Source organism: Macaca mulatta, chromosome 15 (genome assembly GCF_049350105.2).
Source record: "Macaca mulatta isolate MMU2019108-1 chromosome 15, T2T-MMU8v2.0, whole genome shotgun sequence".
In the NCBI taxonomy this organism is placed as follows: Eukaryota; Metazoa; Chordata; class Mammalia; order Primates; family Cercopithecidae; genus Macaca; species Macaca mulatta.
Window position 1 is genome coordinate 78,265,611 of NC_133420.1, and position 14,792 is coordinate 78,280,402.

At 36.6% G+C, this 14,792-nt stretch overlaps 1 protein-coding gene across 4 annotated transcripts in view; it reads right to left on the reverse strand.

Moving 5' to 3' along the window:
• Window positions 1–14,792, reverse strand: part of FOCAD (focadhesin) — a 314,136-nt gene that overhangs the window by 57,061 nt on the left and 242,283 nt on the right. For all 4 annotated transcript variants that reach the window (XM_077966008.1, XM_028835129.2, XM_077966010.1 and 1 more), the window contains 3 exons: window positions 13,451–13,567; window positions 10,293–10,531; window positions 6,784–6,873 (listed from right to left, as the gene is read on the reverse strand). In XM_077966008.1, the coding sequence (XP_077822134.1) occupies window positions 6,784–6,873; window positions 10,293–10,531; window positions 13,451–13,567 (446 nt within the window). The remainder of the gene's footprint in view (window positions 1–6,783; window positions 6,874–10,292; window positions 10,532–13,450; window positions 13,568–14,792) is intronic.

Below are 14,792 nucleotides of genomic sequence, written 5' to 3' on the forward strand. Positions count from 1 at the left end.
AAATTTTATGAGTAGTAGAATTCACCGAACATATCACGCAAGATTCAACCAAGAAAATTCAGTTTGTTTCTTGCCAGGCTAACTGCAGAAAGAGGAACACTAGGCTCATCTGGAAAACAAATTCCTCTCAAAGTTCACACCAATAGGGTTTATCTTTCTGAATAAACAAGGAAGTATGTAAGTCTTGCTTTTCAGGCTATCCTGGGCACACAAAAATCTCTATCCCCTAGATTGAAGCCCCTCTTTTATCATCTCAGGGGATACAGACATTAAGGCTTTGAAAAAGACATTTCTGTTTCTAGGCCACATTTACCTAAAATTTATCATAGCAATTATTACTATAACCTAAGCAAGGTTATAATTCACTAGTGATTCTATTCATTGCTACAATGGCAGTTAACTGACTGGTGTAACAGATGAATATATAACAGTGTATGTATATACATGTGCCAATGTCACTGTTACGGCATATACACCTATTGCCCCTCTAAATAAGTCCCCTCTCATTTCACTCAATTTTCCAGTATGCACCAAGAACGTAGTCCTAAAACTTTATTCCTGATTTCCCTCTGATTTCTAAATCTTCTATATTTTAATGTGTTTATTTTTGTCCTAAATCTTAAAATGTTTCCCCAGGTGCTTAGTTCAGCAATTCCACATATTTACCTCATTCTAGCTTCTCTTTGATATGTCTGCCAGCTTTGAACCAAGAATAGCTTGGGCAGAGTTGGCTTTTATATCTTTCTGTCCACTGAAAGCAAAAAGGAATTAGGTGTTGGTGTCTTCGACAGAGGAAATAAAAACAAATTATAATATTGGGTATAAAACTGAACTTAGGAATTGCTAACATAAATGTTCTATAAGAGTGCTAACAAATGATAAAGAGAATTTGAGTTTTTAAATTCCATACACTATTATGTCATTACTTAGTTGAATCTATTATCAGAGTATATTAAAATATCACCAGCAAAAGAAATCCTGACACTTAAAAGCTAAGCAATTCTGATGTTTGTGTTGCTATATCAACTCAGATATAATTATATTTTTTTCTGAAATTAATCAGAGATGAATCTTCAATTCCCTAGTTTACCGTAGGCAATCCTGCAGATTAAGTACTAGGCCATCTAATAATTAGTTCTAATAACAGTTAACATTTGTATAGTGCTTTGTAAAGGGCAAAGCACTATACAAATGTTATTGTATTTGTAAAAGCTCAGTAGTAATTAACCAAAGCTTGGGTCGTTGATGACTGCATGACTACAGTTAGGGCTGTGAGGATCACAATGGCACAATGAGCTACCACTAGATGGCAGTAAAATGTTAGTGATAGGCTCACCAATACCAGCCAGCCCAGGTGTGCGGTTCTTTCAGTAGGGACACGTCCATTAAATCAGGGAAGCACGGTGAATTTGCTCTGGGTGAATTCTATCATTTGAGGGAGCACGCTCCCACATCTATTAACTACCTTCTAGTAAGACTTCCACTGTTTCACTTGAGGGAGGCTTGCCCTAGACTCCTGCAATCTCATTAGATAAGGGAATACTTTACACTATGAGCCAGGCTTTCAGGTCTGGGTCTAGTTAGAAAAGCAGAAGAAAGAATTAAAAAATTAAAGAAAAATGTGGGTGACATTTGCACATCAGAAAAAAATAAATACACAGCATACTGTCAAGCATCAAATTGCTCTCTTTCTATTGAACTGTGTTACCCATACCGTGTTATGTAAGAAAAATGGCTTTGAAGTCAGATGTCCCAGGTTCCTCTCTTGGCTCTGTCACTTGTTAAGTATATGACCTTGAACAAGCCTCCTATATGAGACTCACATTCTTTATCTGTAAACCAAAGTGATGATGATTCCTACTTCAGTATCATGTTTAGGTTGTGACATGGATGTAAGTCCATGAGAAACAGACGTGAAAATGCCTAGCTCGGCATACAGCTGCTCAGTAAGTATCAGTTGAATGTGAAGCCAAAAAGAGAACTATGCTGGGTGCAGTGGCTCACATCTGTAATCTCATTACTTTGGGAGGCCAAGGTTGGGAGGATTACTTGAGGCCAGGAGTTCAATACCAGCCTGGGCAACACAGCAAGACCCTGTTTCTACAAGAATAAAAAATTTAGTCAGGCATGGTTGCATATGCCTGTAGTACCAGCTACTTGAGGCTGAGGCAGGAGGACTGCTTGAGCCCAGGAGGTTGAACTTGCAGTAAGCCATGATTGTGTCACTGCACTCCAGCTTGAGCAACAGAGTGAGATCCTGTCTCAAAAAAAACAAAAACAAAAACAGAAATTCATAAGGACTGACACCTAGAGAGCATTAGTAATGATGAAGCACTAAACTTCATTAACTGTAGGACTAACAGTTTGGAGAGGATGGAGGAAGGGCTTCTTGAAGCGCCTGAGCTTTTAATTGGGCTCTAATAGGCAAGTTTCCACTAAATGGACAGGAAGTCCAGGCCTACCAATACAGTTGTTCATTAAGAAGGTAAGAATCAAGAAAGAAAGAATGAAGGAGTAAGAATCTTATTAGTAATAAAAATAAATTTTAAAGTTAAATATGCTTAGACATATGAAGTTTTTAAGCACCTCAGCATCTGCATGGTGGGTAATTCATCCCCATGGTACTCCTTACATTTCAACAACCTTCCTGAAAATGATGGAGACAATGCCTGAAAGACATTCCTGACTGTGCCCCACTGGCTGAAGCTTGCAGCATCTTAATCTCAAATTTTTTCCAAACTTTATAACATCTTGAGCTACAGCTATAATGAACATCTTTGGGTGGTATGAGGAGGCAGGAGGGATGAAAAGAGACATAAAAATATCTTATTCCTTGGTTGTAAAAGGCAACAATACAAATGCATGGATTAGGTTCAAAATCTCAACTCTTCATTGAATTCAAATAACAGCTAAATTTCCCTATCTTTCTCATTAATCATTTTCTACATTCAAGAGACTTCAACCACGCCATCAAACTCTTTCTTTACTCATATTCAAACCACACTCTTAAGAAGTCACTTGACCCCAAAAGTGTTTCTTGATAAACTAGGTGAGTGGCACTAGTTCCTCTCCAATCTTAGCCTGCATCTGAAAGAAGATCCCATAACTACCACCTACTAAATGGACATTTTACTTTATTTACTCCTGATGAAATCCTTTACACATGCAGCTACCACTACCATATCATTTACCATCAGTCTGAAACTAACAGTATAGAAGGTATGTATGTAGCTTTAAACTTATGTTCCTAAAGGCCAGAAATAAAAACACTGATTTAATGCATATTTCAGCAGTGCCCATAATATCAAAAGGTAAATGAGTCAATAAACTGGAAGTTAATGCTTATAATCTGTTAGTTCCTAGTAACAATGAACCCCAGAGGATTCATGCCCTGAGGTTCCAAAACACGTGGAAGTCCAAAAACCTATGATGTAGCTCCCTCAAGAATGTCATTATTTTCAAAAGCCTAACAAAACCATATATTCACCCATACAAGTCACATAGACTAACTGAAACATTAAATATCTCATTAAATGAGTGTGTTTAACACTTTTTTGAGTATTCTTTTTTGATTATTACTTTTCGTTTTTATCTTTCATTACTGAAATGAGAAAATAAATTTTAAAGTATTTAGTTTAATAGACAAAAATCCTTAAAAACCATGGGGTTAGCATGGGGAAGGGAAAGGTTCTTAATGCTAAGCAGGTTGGTAACCCCTGATATAATGTGTTTGCTTCCATTTCTACTTCTTAGCCACGTTACTTCACAGGGAAACATAAATCATCAGTCAAAGGCCCTCTTAGCCCAACCAAATTCAAATGGCCTCAACAGATCTTTAAAAAGATTAAGTCGGCTGGGCAGGGTGGCTCACACCTGTAATCCCAACACTATGCGAGGCAGTGGCAGGTGGATCACATGAGGTCAGGAGTTTGAGACCAGCCTGACCAACTGGTGAAACCTCACCTCTACTAAAAATACAAAATTAGCTGGGCGTGGTGACGTATGCCTGTAATGCAGCAATTTGGGAGGCTGAGGCAGGAGAATCACTTGAACTCGGGAGGCGGAAGTTGCTGTGAGCCGAAATTCCACCATTGCACTCCAGCCTAGGCAACAAGAGTGAAATGATGTATAAATAAATAAATAAATAAATAAATAATAAAAAGAAATACTTTAAAAAAAAGATTAAGTCATGCATCCATGTCCCCATACATGTGCCTTGTATGATAAACATAAGTCAAAACTAAGGTCTTAGTAATATAAGGTGTAAGCTGCAAAATGACAGTTGTTACTTAATTTATCTATTGCTGAAACATGGTTTTCAGAACAAGGAAGCTTTAATTATAAGTTTTTTTTATTATTTATTACTGAAAACTCTCTGCAAAGGAATTCAAAATCACATCCTACAAATATTTCTCCATATGAATTTTAGGATTGTTTTTTCTAGTTCTGCGAAGAATGAACGTAGTGTTTTGATGAGAACTGCACTGAATGTGTAGATTGCTTTTGGCAGTATGGTAATTACCACAATATTGATTCTACCCATCTATGAGCATGGGATGTGTTTCCATTTGTGTCATCTATGATTTCTTTCAGCAGTGTTTTATAGTTTTCCTTGTAGAGGTCTTTCACCTCCTGGTTAGATATATTCCTAAGTATATTTCTAAGTACCTTATTTATTTATTTTTTTTTGCAGCTATTGTAAAAGGGGTGGGGTTCTGGATTTGATTCTCAGTTCGGTCACTGTTGGTATATAGAAGAGCTACTGATTTGTGTACATTAATTTTGTGTCCGGAAACTTTGCTGAATTCTATTATCAATTCTGGGAGTTTTCTGGAGGAGTCCACGTAGCCAAAGCAAGACTAAGCAAAAAGAACAAATCTGGAGGCATCACATTACCTGATTTCAAACTACACTATAAGGTCACATTCACCAAAACAGCATGGTACTGGTATAAAAATAGGCACAGCCGGGCGCGATGGCTCAAGCCTGTAATCCCAGCACTTTGGGAGGCCAAGGCGGGTGGATCACGAGGTCAGGAGATCGAGACTATCCTGGCTAACATGGTGAAACCCTGTCTCTACTAAACATACAAAAAACTAGCTGGGCGTGGTGGCGGGCGCCTGTAGTCCCAGCTACTTGGGAGGCTGAGGCGGGAGAATGGCGTGAACCCGGGAGGCGGAGCTTGCAGTGATCCCAGATCACGCCACTGCACTCCGGCCTGGGAGACACAGCGAGACTCCATCTCAAAAAAATAAATAAATAAATAAAATAAAATAAAATAAAAATAGGCACATAGACCAATGGAACAGAATAGATAACCCAGAAAAAAACCCAAATACAGCCAAGTGATCTTCAACAAATCAAATTAAAAAAAAAAACATGAAGTGGGGAAAGGACACCCTACTCGACAAATGGTGCTGGGGTAATTGGTAAGCTACATGTAAGCTTAATTGGCAAACTACATGTAAGAAAATAAAACTGTACAGAAGGATCCTCAGCTCTCACCTTACCCAAAAATCAACTCAAGATGGATCAAGAACTTAAATCTAAGACCTAAAACTATAAAAATTCTAAAAATAACACAGGAAAAACACTTCTAGACACTGACTTAGGCAAGGATTTCATAATGAAGAACCGAAAAGCAAATGCAACTAAAAACAAAGATAAATAGCTCGGACTTAATTAAACTGAAGAGCTTTTGCACAGCAAAAGGAACAATCAGCAGCGTAAACAGACGACCCACAGAATGGGAGAATCTCTTCACAATCTATACAACTGACAAAGGACTAATATCCAGAATCTACAACAAACTCAAACAAATTAGCAAGACAAAACCAAACAAGCCCATCAAAAAGTGGGCTAAGGACATGAATAGACAATTCTCAAAAGAAGATATACAAATGGCCAGCAAACATATGGTAAACCGCTCAACATCACTAATGATCAGGGAAATGTAAATCAAAACCACAATGCGATACCACCTCACTCCTGCAAGAATGGCCATAATAAAAAAATAATAGATGTTGGTGTGGACACGGTGAACACAGAACACTTCTACGCTGCTGGTGGGAGTGTAAACTAGTACAACCACTACGGAAAACAGTGTGGAGATTCCTTAAAGAACTAAAAGTAGAACTACCATTTGATCCAGCAATCCCACTACTGGGTATGTACCCACAGGAAAAGAAGTCATTACACAGAAAAGTACTTTCACATGTATGTTTACAGCAGCACAATTCACAATTGCAAAAACGTGGAACCAACTCAAATGCCCATCAATCAATGAGTGGATAAAGAAACTGTGAGATACACACACACACACACACAATGGAATACTACTCAGCCATAAAAAGGAATGAACTAATGAGATTCACAGCAATCTGGATGAGACTGGAGACTATTATTCTAAGTGAAGTAACTCAGGAATGGAAAAACCAAATGTCGTATGTTCTCACTCATAAGTGGGAGCTAAGTTATGAGGATACAGAGGCTTAAGAATCACACAATGGACTTTGGAGATTCAGGGGGAAAGGGTGGGAAGGAGGTGAGGGATAAAAGACTACAAATTGTGTGCAGTGTATACTGCTTGGGTGATGAGTGCACCAAAATCTCACAAATCACCATTAAAGAACTTACTCATGTAACCAAACACCACCTGTTCCCCAATAACCTATGGAAATAAAAAATAAAAATAAAAAATATTTCTCCATAGCATGCAAGACTTATGGCAGTGTAGGAAGCAATGTCTAAGTACCTGTGAGAGTGGAAATAGGAACAACATACTTGTATTCAAGACTAGTGTCAAAGCAGCAATTTTCCAGGGCATCCAAAGACTTCATCAGAAGAAGGTTCATCTCTTGGCCAGATATATCACTGAATGAAGATCAAGGGGAAACAATGAATTATTTAAAATTAGTCAACTGTCCAAAATGCTTAATACAATATTATTCTCTCAATATTTTACTGGAAATACAAGCATTTCTCTTTTAAAAAGTAACAATACTGATGAGTTGCATATGCTTATTTTGTAGTTACAGAAACTAAGTCTGACAAATTATTCAACAATTGGGTTTCTGAGCAGTATAATCACTTGCAAACCAAAAAACACAAAATCTCCTATTTTTGATTTTTCTCAGCCTATTCAAATTTTAAGTCATTGAAAAATAAAAAATAAACTCAGAATTCCAAATTAATATTTCTAAGAACGCTTAAGTGATTTTCTTCAGAATACTTAACGTATTAAGCTGACATTATCAATAATGATTCCAAACCTCTTTCTTGCAAAGACTGTCACTTCTTTTCATGTCTCAATTGTGGAGGCTGTAAATTCTATTCCTTTACTTACATTTTTTTTAAGGGGAGAAAATCCTAGACCTATATGTGTTTGCATTTATACAGAAACTGATGATTTTATAAATGCCTGGGTGTGAAGTATGACTTGCATAGTAAAATAAAACTTAAAAGGTTCTATGGCTGTCCCTTCAGGCCGATTTGTGGGCTTCATCACTGACATTTTAGTAGTGAGAGATTCCTACATCTCAACTCTCATATTGCTACTTCAGATCATGCTAAGTGGAATGTAACTCCAGGAATGACAACCAGGCAGAGAGCACTTTTTAAAACATTTTCCCAAACCAAGACTACAGCAGTTTTGCTCAAGGTGAAGGATTTTTTGCAATGAAACAAATGCCCACATGCACATCTCTTGCATCGCACATACAGACTTAATAGCTTTAACTAAATAAATCCTATAAAAGTTGTCCTTTGGAGTAAAATATACTTAAATATCCTAAACAAATGCTAAAGAAATTATACTTGTATTTTCTGGCGGTTATGACAGAAGCAAGAAGCTGTGGAACAATATTCAGGAGTCTTCTGAATAAATTCTAGATTGGAACTTAAATTCAAGAGATTTTTCAAAAGCCTTAGCAAAAAACGAAATGATTTCCATAATTCTCTCTCTCTCTCTCTCTTTTTTTTTTTTTTTTTTTTTTTTTTGAGACAGCCTTGCTTTCTCACCCAGGCTGGAGTGCAGTGGCACAATGTCAGCTCACTGAAACCTCAGCCTCCTAGGCTCAAGCAATTCTCATGCCTCAGCTTCCAGAGTAGCTGGGACTACAGGCATCTGCCACCATGTCTGGCTGGTCTCAAACTCCTGGGCTCATGCGATCTGCCCACCTCGGCCTCCCAAAGTGCTGCAATTACAGATGTGATTCATAATTCTCTTCTACATGGTGATTTTTTAGTCTCTGAAAAACAACATACTGTCCTAATTCTGTTCCCATTAAAGGACCACATTGGGACACATTTGATATCACTGACTAGTCAAAATCAACAGCTCTCAAAACACTTGCTTTTAGAAAAAAATTTAAACTTTCTCCAAAAATGAAATTATCTGTTAGTATTGTTACTACCTGGTAAAAAAATTTATTAGTATCAAAAGGCAAATATTTGAGATTCCTCAATTCCAACAAATTGGGAAGGTGGGAGCCATGAATAGTTATATTAGTAATGGCATTACTAACACACAGACCCTAAGTAGAAGGAGGATGCTATCAAACACAGGAACATTAGGGTAAAGTTAAAATTTGTAGTTATTCGGTGGGTGCTCAGCTAAGGAAGGAGCTTCCTGATGTCTTTGCCCAGGGTTTCCTTCAGGTGTGAATTCAAGTTAGACAGACAGGAGTGGAAGACAACCTAGGAAGCAGGGTCAAGAGTTCTGGGGGAATCATCATAGGTTTCTCCAGGGAGCATGATTAAGTTAACCACAAATACAAGCTTGTCAGCCTAAAAGCAGCAGCATCTCCTCCTAAGTTAGTGAAGAAAGTAGTCAGAGCCAGAATAGGATGAAATGAGTTGCCTCGAATTAAACTGCCACGGCTCATTTTTAGTTGCAAAACATGTTGCTTGAAAAGATACCAAAGAAAGAGCATGAACACAGATGGTGAAGAGACTGTCATTTGTAGCATACTAGCAAAGGGAAAAAAATCACTTTCAAGTTTTAAGTCTTTAAAAATACTTTGTGTTCTGTCACACACATAAGATATGTAACAGTCAAATCACATGCAAAGGGCAGTTTTTTATTCATCTCCAGAACAAGACCTATGTTTATTAGTGATGGTGAACAGGACAAAATGAATATTCTGGCCATACTGCACTTACGGCCTCAAAGACTAAGAGAATCATCCCAATCATCTGACAGATGTTTCTAAGAGCTGAAAATGATCATCTGAAATATGGTATTCCCCCAAATCAATAGCAATTCACATAAAAGTTTCACATACTGATGTTTGTGAACTTAATGGTCTCAAACTGAAATAAATATAGCATAGTGTCATCCAGTTTATCCACACCAACACCAGTTCTTGCCTTTGGACAGCTAATTTCTGCCAACCAGGAATTTAAAAAGAATCTAATATCACAACAGAATGCCTCTCCCTACTATCATATTTCCAATGTAGGAAAACAGGGATAATTAAAAGTCACTGACATCAAAATATTCATGATAAGCAAATATTCATGTTGTATCCCACTACAATCAATGTAGATACATAAAATTCTAAGACTTGCTAGAAAATAAAGAATAAGCAGTATGAAAAACAAAACAAAAGTAGACTTATGCACTAAAAAAAACTTTCCGATTTAGTGGAATTTTCCACCTGAGTCTATTCCATTAGCTCCATTCAAGGGTCAAGTTAGCAGTCCAAAAATGAGCAATCAAAGTGAACAAAGCACACAGTATAATATGCACAGATTAAGACTCTTTAAAGATTATAAAAATGCGGCTAGGGCACAGGAAAAAAAGCAATATTTAAAGCTGGGTACATGTAGTTCTCAGGTGATTCAGTGATTCCCAACACTCCTTAGGCACTAGAGATATGCCAATCCTCTCCTCTCATTTTACAGTGATGTCAACAAAAGATTGGCAGTTATTTTCATCCCATATAAACCAGAATAAAAGAAGCTTTTTACTTACAGCACCATGAGATTAGACTTTTCTCATGTCCACCACACGTAGGTACCTGGGGCTTTCATCTAAGCATGAAATGATTTTCAAGTAACCAATCACTTTAATACTAGCAACTCTTAAAATACACGAACACCTCCATGATGGTATTTTACATAGATAAATTTACTCATAAAGAAGAAGAAAGGATCAACTTGCCCATTTCAGAAAGTTTGGCAAACACATGTTGCTCAGATACAATGTTTATGTATAGGTGTGTATGGGTACAAAATCCTTTGCAAAAAATCACAAAGAAGAAAAGCAGGAATATTTTAATAAACTGTACCTGAGTTTCTCTTCACACAAGCGAGAGAGAAACATCCCTAAAGCAAGGCCCATGTGGATTTGCACGGCTTGAGACTCATCAGCACTTGGTTTCCCAGGTAACCTGGCAGTCAGCATGTTCAGGATTTCCTCAACCTTCTCTTTGCAAGAGATAATGAAAACTGGCACAAGGAGAGACAAAGCCGTGGCGGCAGCAGAACGGGCAATGGCACTAGCTGTGTTTTCACCAGAATAGGACTTCTAGGACATGCCAAAGAAAGAAAACAGGGTTAGCCTTTTATTTACAACGTGAAGGAAGCATACCTATCATAAAAGCACTATAAAACCACACAAGCCTCTCTTAGATCCACCCCGGCCGACACCCAAAATAATACATTTTTTAAAAATCCAAACATTTTTGTCTATAGATTATGTTTTCATTATTAATGAAATATTTTGCTACTAAATAATCAATTAATAATATCCTTTTAAATTTGAAAAACCAAATTACAAGTGTTTTCCTTTTAAAGGTTATAATTCCCTCACTATAAAGCTTGAAACAATTTCAGTGTTCCTAAAGGCCCACATGTGTATATATTTAAAAAAAAAAAAATTGAAGCTATCTGAGCTTGGACAAACCAGCAAGTCACATTATAAATGTCCATAAAGCTAGGAGTTTTCCAGGAAAGAAAGGAAAAGAGAGGAAAAGAGTTTAACTTTAGTATAGAGAAACAAGTATAAATTTAGCACAGGGATCTATTGGCACATCTCCCAAAATTTTTTGGTGGGAACACTTCCCAGTAGATGGATTATTTCCTACAGGGGGTTAATTCCTTTTAATTAAAAAGGAAGTTGAAATCCTAAAAGCCTTTGGTTACAAAGCAATAACCAGCTATTCAAAATGAAATGGAGAGCTCTATATGCCCCTTCCTACATGTAATTATGGGAAAAGAAATGAATAACAGCCCTAATAAAATGACAGAGCAGCTGAATATGAACAGCTTCTATAAGAATCCCATGTTAGAGAGTTCTACCAGACATTATATATATTTATAAATATGTCTCAAGTGGGAAAGAAAGCCCATTTATCATTCCTCACTATTATCCAATTTAAAATTTCAGACACACCATAAGGACGGTGTTGTCCCTTGCAGTCAAAGCACATTGAAATGTGTTTTTAATTCTAGGCCCATTTGCTCTCTAAGCTTTGGTACTTTAAGGATAAAAATCAAACATACTAAGTTACACTTTAAATTAATATAGCACTATTTTAATGATAATGTTACTCAAAACGACCCAGCTGGTAGCACACAGGAAATAAAGTGACTTTTAAAACACGGCTTTGAAAAGTATGGTAATGCAAAATCTCACAAAGGTAAGAGGCAATCAGAGCTGACTAGTAAAGAGATTATTTTTATTGGTTTGTAAGAACTAAGCAGCATATGAGAAATTTCATACAGTGCCCTGCTCTGGTGAGTATCTGAACTAGATAGTTATTACAAAGACCTCTAAATAAGCATCTAAAGTTTTCATTCATCATTAAAGAAATAAGAACACTTTTGATAGAAAATAAATCATCATACAGCAATTAACTTTTTGAGCAAAATTTAGCTTCCAATTTAATTCTACATCATCTCATAAGTCATTTTTTTTTTTTAACCTTGACTATGGTTAAAAATCTAGCTCTAAACCCAAAGCGCCTGATGAATACATACCTGATCTTCCCAAGGGCAGGAGGACAGAGGCACACACAATATACAGAGAAGACCTTCGGCATTGAGGTTTTAGGCTAAATTCATGATCTTAGCAACAGTTCAGAATTTGTATTGTATTTTTATTAAAATCAACTATAATCCTCTGCCACTCAGCTGATTGTCCCATGATCATTATAATTCCCTAGGCAATGGATAGTAATAGGGTAGAACCAAAATAGTTCTACACAGATATTGAAATAAAGCATGTACTACGACCAATAAAAGGAAAAGGAAACCTAAACAAAAAAGTGTTTTCTCATTTTGCTTCAAATCTTAGAATACAAGCATGAAGACAGAGGATAGGTAACAGGTGGCTTTTTTTTTTTTTTTGTAATGATCAACAACATTACTTTGTATTTACAGAGTATTTAACGGTTTTCAAAACATTTTTACATAAAATATATTATTTGATCTTCACAGTCTTTTTAGACAGTTGGCAAAGCATTAATTTTTACTTTCATTTTGCAGATAAGAAAAATAAGAATGATGAAGTAAGTGTCAACAGTCACAAAAACAAGAAAGGGGGAGCAAGGGCTACAATTATTGCAGATTATATTGTTCAATTCCTTCATTTTATAAATAAGGACAAAAAGACTCAAAGAGGTTGAGTGAATTGCCCAAGGTCACACAACCTGAAATGAAAAAAAAAAACTATGGCTAGAAACTTGGAGTCCCCACATTTCAGACACCGTTTATTCTACTACAACTGTAGCTCTCGACCCTGACTACACATTAGAATAACTGAGAGAGCTCTCAAAATGCTGATGCCCAGAGTTTATCCACGAGCAATTAAATCAGCAGTGGGGACTACACATCAGTATTTCTTTTTATATGTGTGTGTATATATATATTTCACATGTTATATATGCATATGTACATACATATATATTAATATTTATAGACATTTCTTATAATTTATATGTAATATTTCCATATTTTATATATATAATATTTCTTGTGTGTGTGTATTTAAAGTTCTCTAGGTGATTCTAACAAATAGCCAGGGATGAGAATCATTACACTATACAATGGATTTCTTTCTTTTTTTTTTTTTTTTGAGATGGAGTTTTTCTCTTGTTGCCTAGGCTGCAGTGCAATGGTGCAATCTTGGCTCACCACAACCTCTGCCTCCTGGGTTCAAGTGATTCTCCTGCCTCAGCCTCCCAAGTAGCTGGGATTACAGGCATGCGCCACCACGCCCGGCTAATTTTGTATTTTTAGTAGAGACGGGATTTCTCCATGTTAGTCAGGCTGGTCTCGAACTCCCAACCTCAGGTGATCCGCCCACCTCGGACTCCCAAAGTGCTGGGATTACAGGCATGAGCTACGGTGCCTGGCCTTTTATATAATGGATTTCATGTGAACAACTGATGTCCTAAGAGTCAACCCTTGAGTTTTCTGATCATGTTTTATTTCTTGCACTTACATAATAAAACCAGGAGAGAAGCTGCCCTCTGGGTTGGTAATGGCTATCCACAATGACCAAGAGTGTATCAAGTACCATGGAAATCCACTCTTTCATTGAAAGGAAATTAGGTTGAACCTGCAGATGAATTAAAAACATGAAATGATTATGGAAAAAAGAAAACAAATCTAAAGATTATTTCTAAATCCAGGGTGCAACTCCCTTCTATATTAAACAATAAAGTGCTATCATCAAAAAGTAAACTTCATCTGCTTGGACTATGAGCATGCACGTATGAGGTGTACAGGTAGTTGACAAATATACATTTTACCCTCACCTGTGCCCCAAAAGAAATAAGATTTACCTTTTATGAACAAGTTAGCAGAAGAGGATAGATGCTGCAAAACATAACTATCCAAGAGCTCTTCAGAGCTCTCCTGCGTTGAGTGAATCATAGTGAAGATAATATGGAGGTTAAAAGGACAGATGTGCAAAAAACACAATTCAAAAATTCTCATTTCTATGACTTCTTATGTGACAAAGGAGGCAATAAACAGCCCACAAAATTCTGATCAACATCTCTAGCATTTCTGGTGACTATTAACATTTAGTTGTCATTTCAAGCATCTTGACAACATTCACCTAACTCACTGAAAGATTAGGTAGAAAACATGAATCATCTTCAGTTTGACAAAGAAGAGGAAAGAGAACACAAAACCAAAACAACAAAACCCCACTCATTAAAAATAAAACTTGGTTATTAAAGTCACTCATGACCATGGATGTCAAAAGCATTCATTAACTCACATGGTAACTGGAATTATTGTAATTCCTTGAATCAAACAAGGCTGTCACATCTTCAAATCTTTTGTTGGTGGTCATATGCAGGTTTGAATAATGTTTGAAAGTTTCAACCTTAATTAAATAATGAGGTCTTGAATTTGCATTGAGTAATAGCTAAAGGCAAGGTCATCATGAATAAAAGCAAAGCCCTATCTTTGGACTGTGTGGTTTCTCAATGTGTGTTGCAGTGTGTTGGTGTGGAGGAGAAAGTGAGAAAGGCTGGAACTCAAACTCTGAGCTAGACCCCTTTATTACTGGGGAAAATACTGTATAACTGGTAGTTTGACAAAAATAACACCAAAGTGAAGGGATCATAGAAAGGGGCATTGACTTTTTAGGTTGTAGATCTATGCAGCATGTTGCCTCTGTTAAAATATTCCATGGCTCTCTGAAAGACATGAAACATTTCCTCTCTATAAAATTTCCATCTTTCTTATCAGTAAGATTCTAAGTTTAAAATTAAATTTTCATAGGGTAATTAACTAATATCATTCATGCAATAATCCCTTGGCTTCTTTCC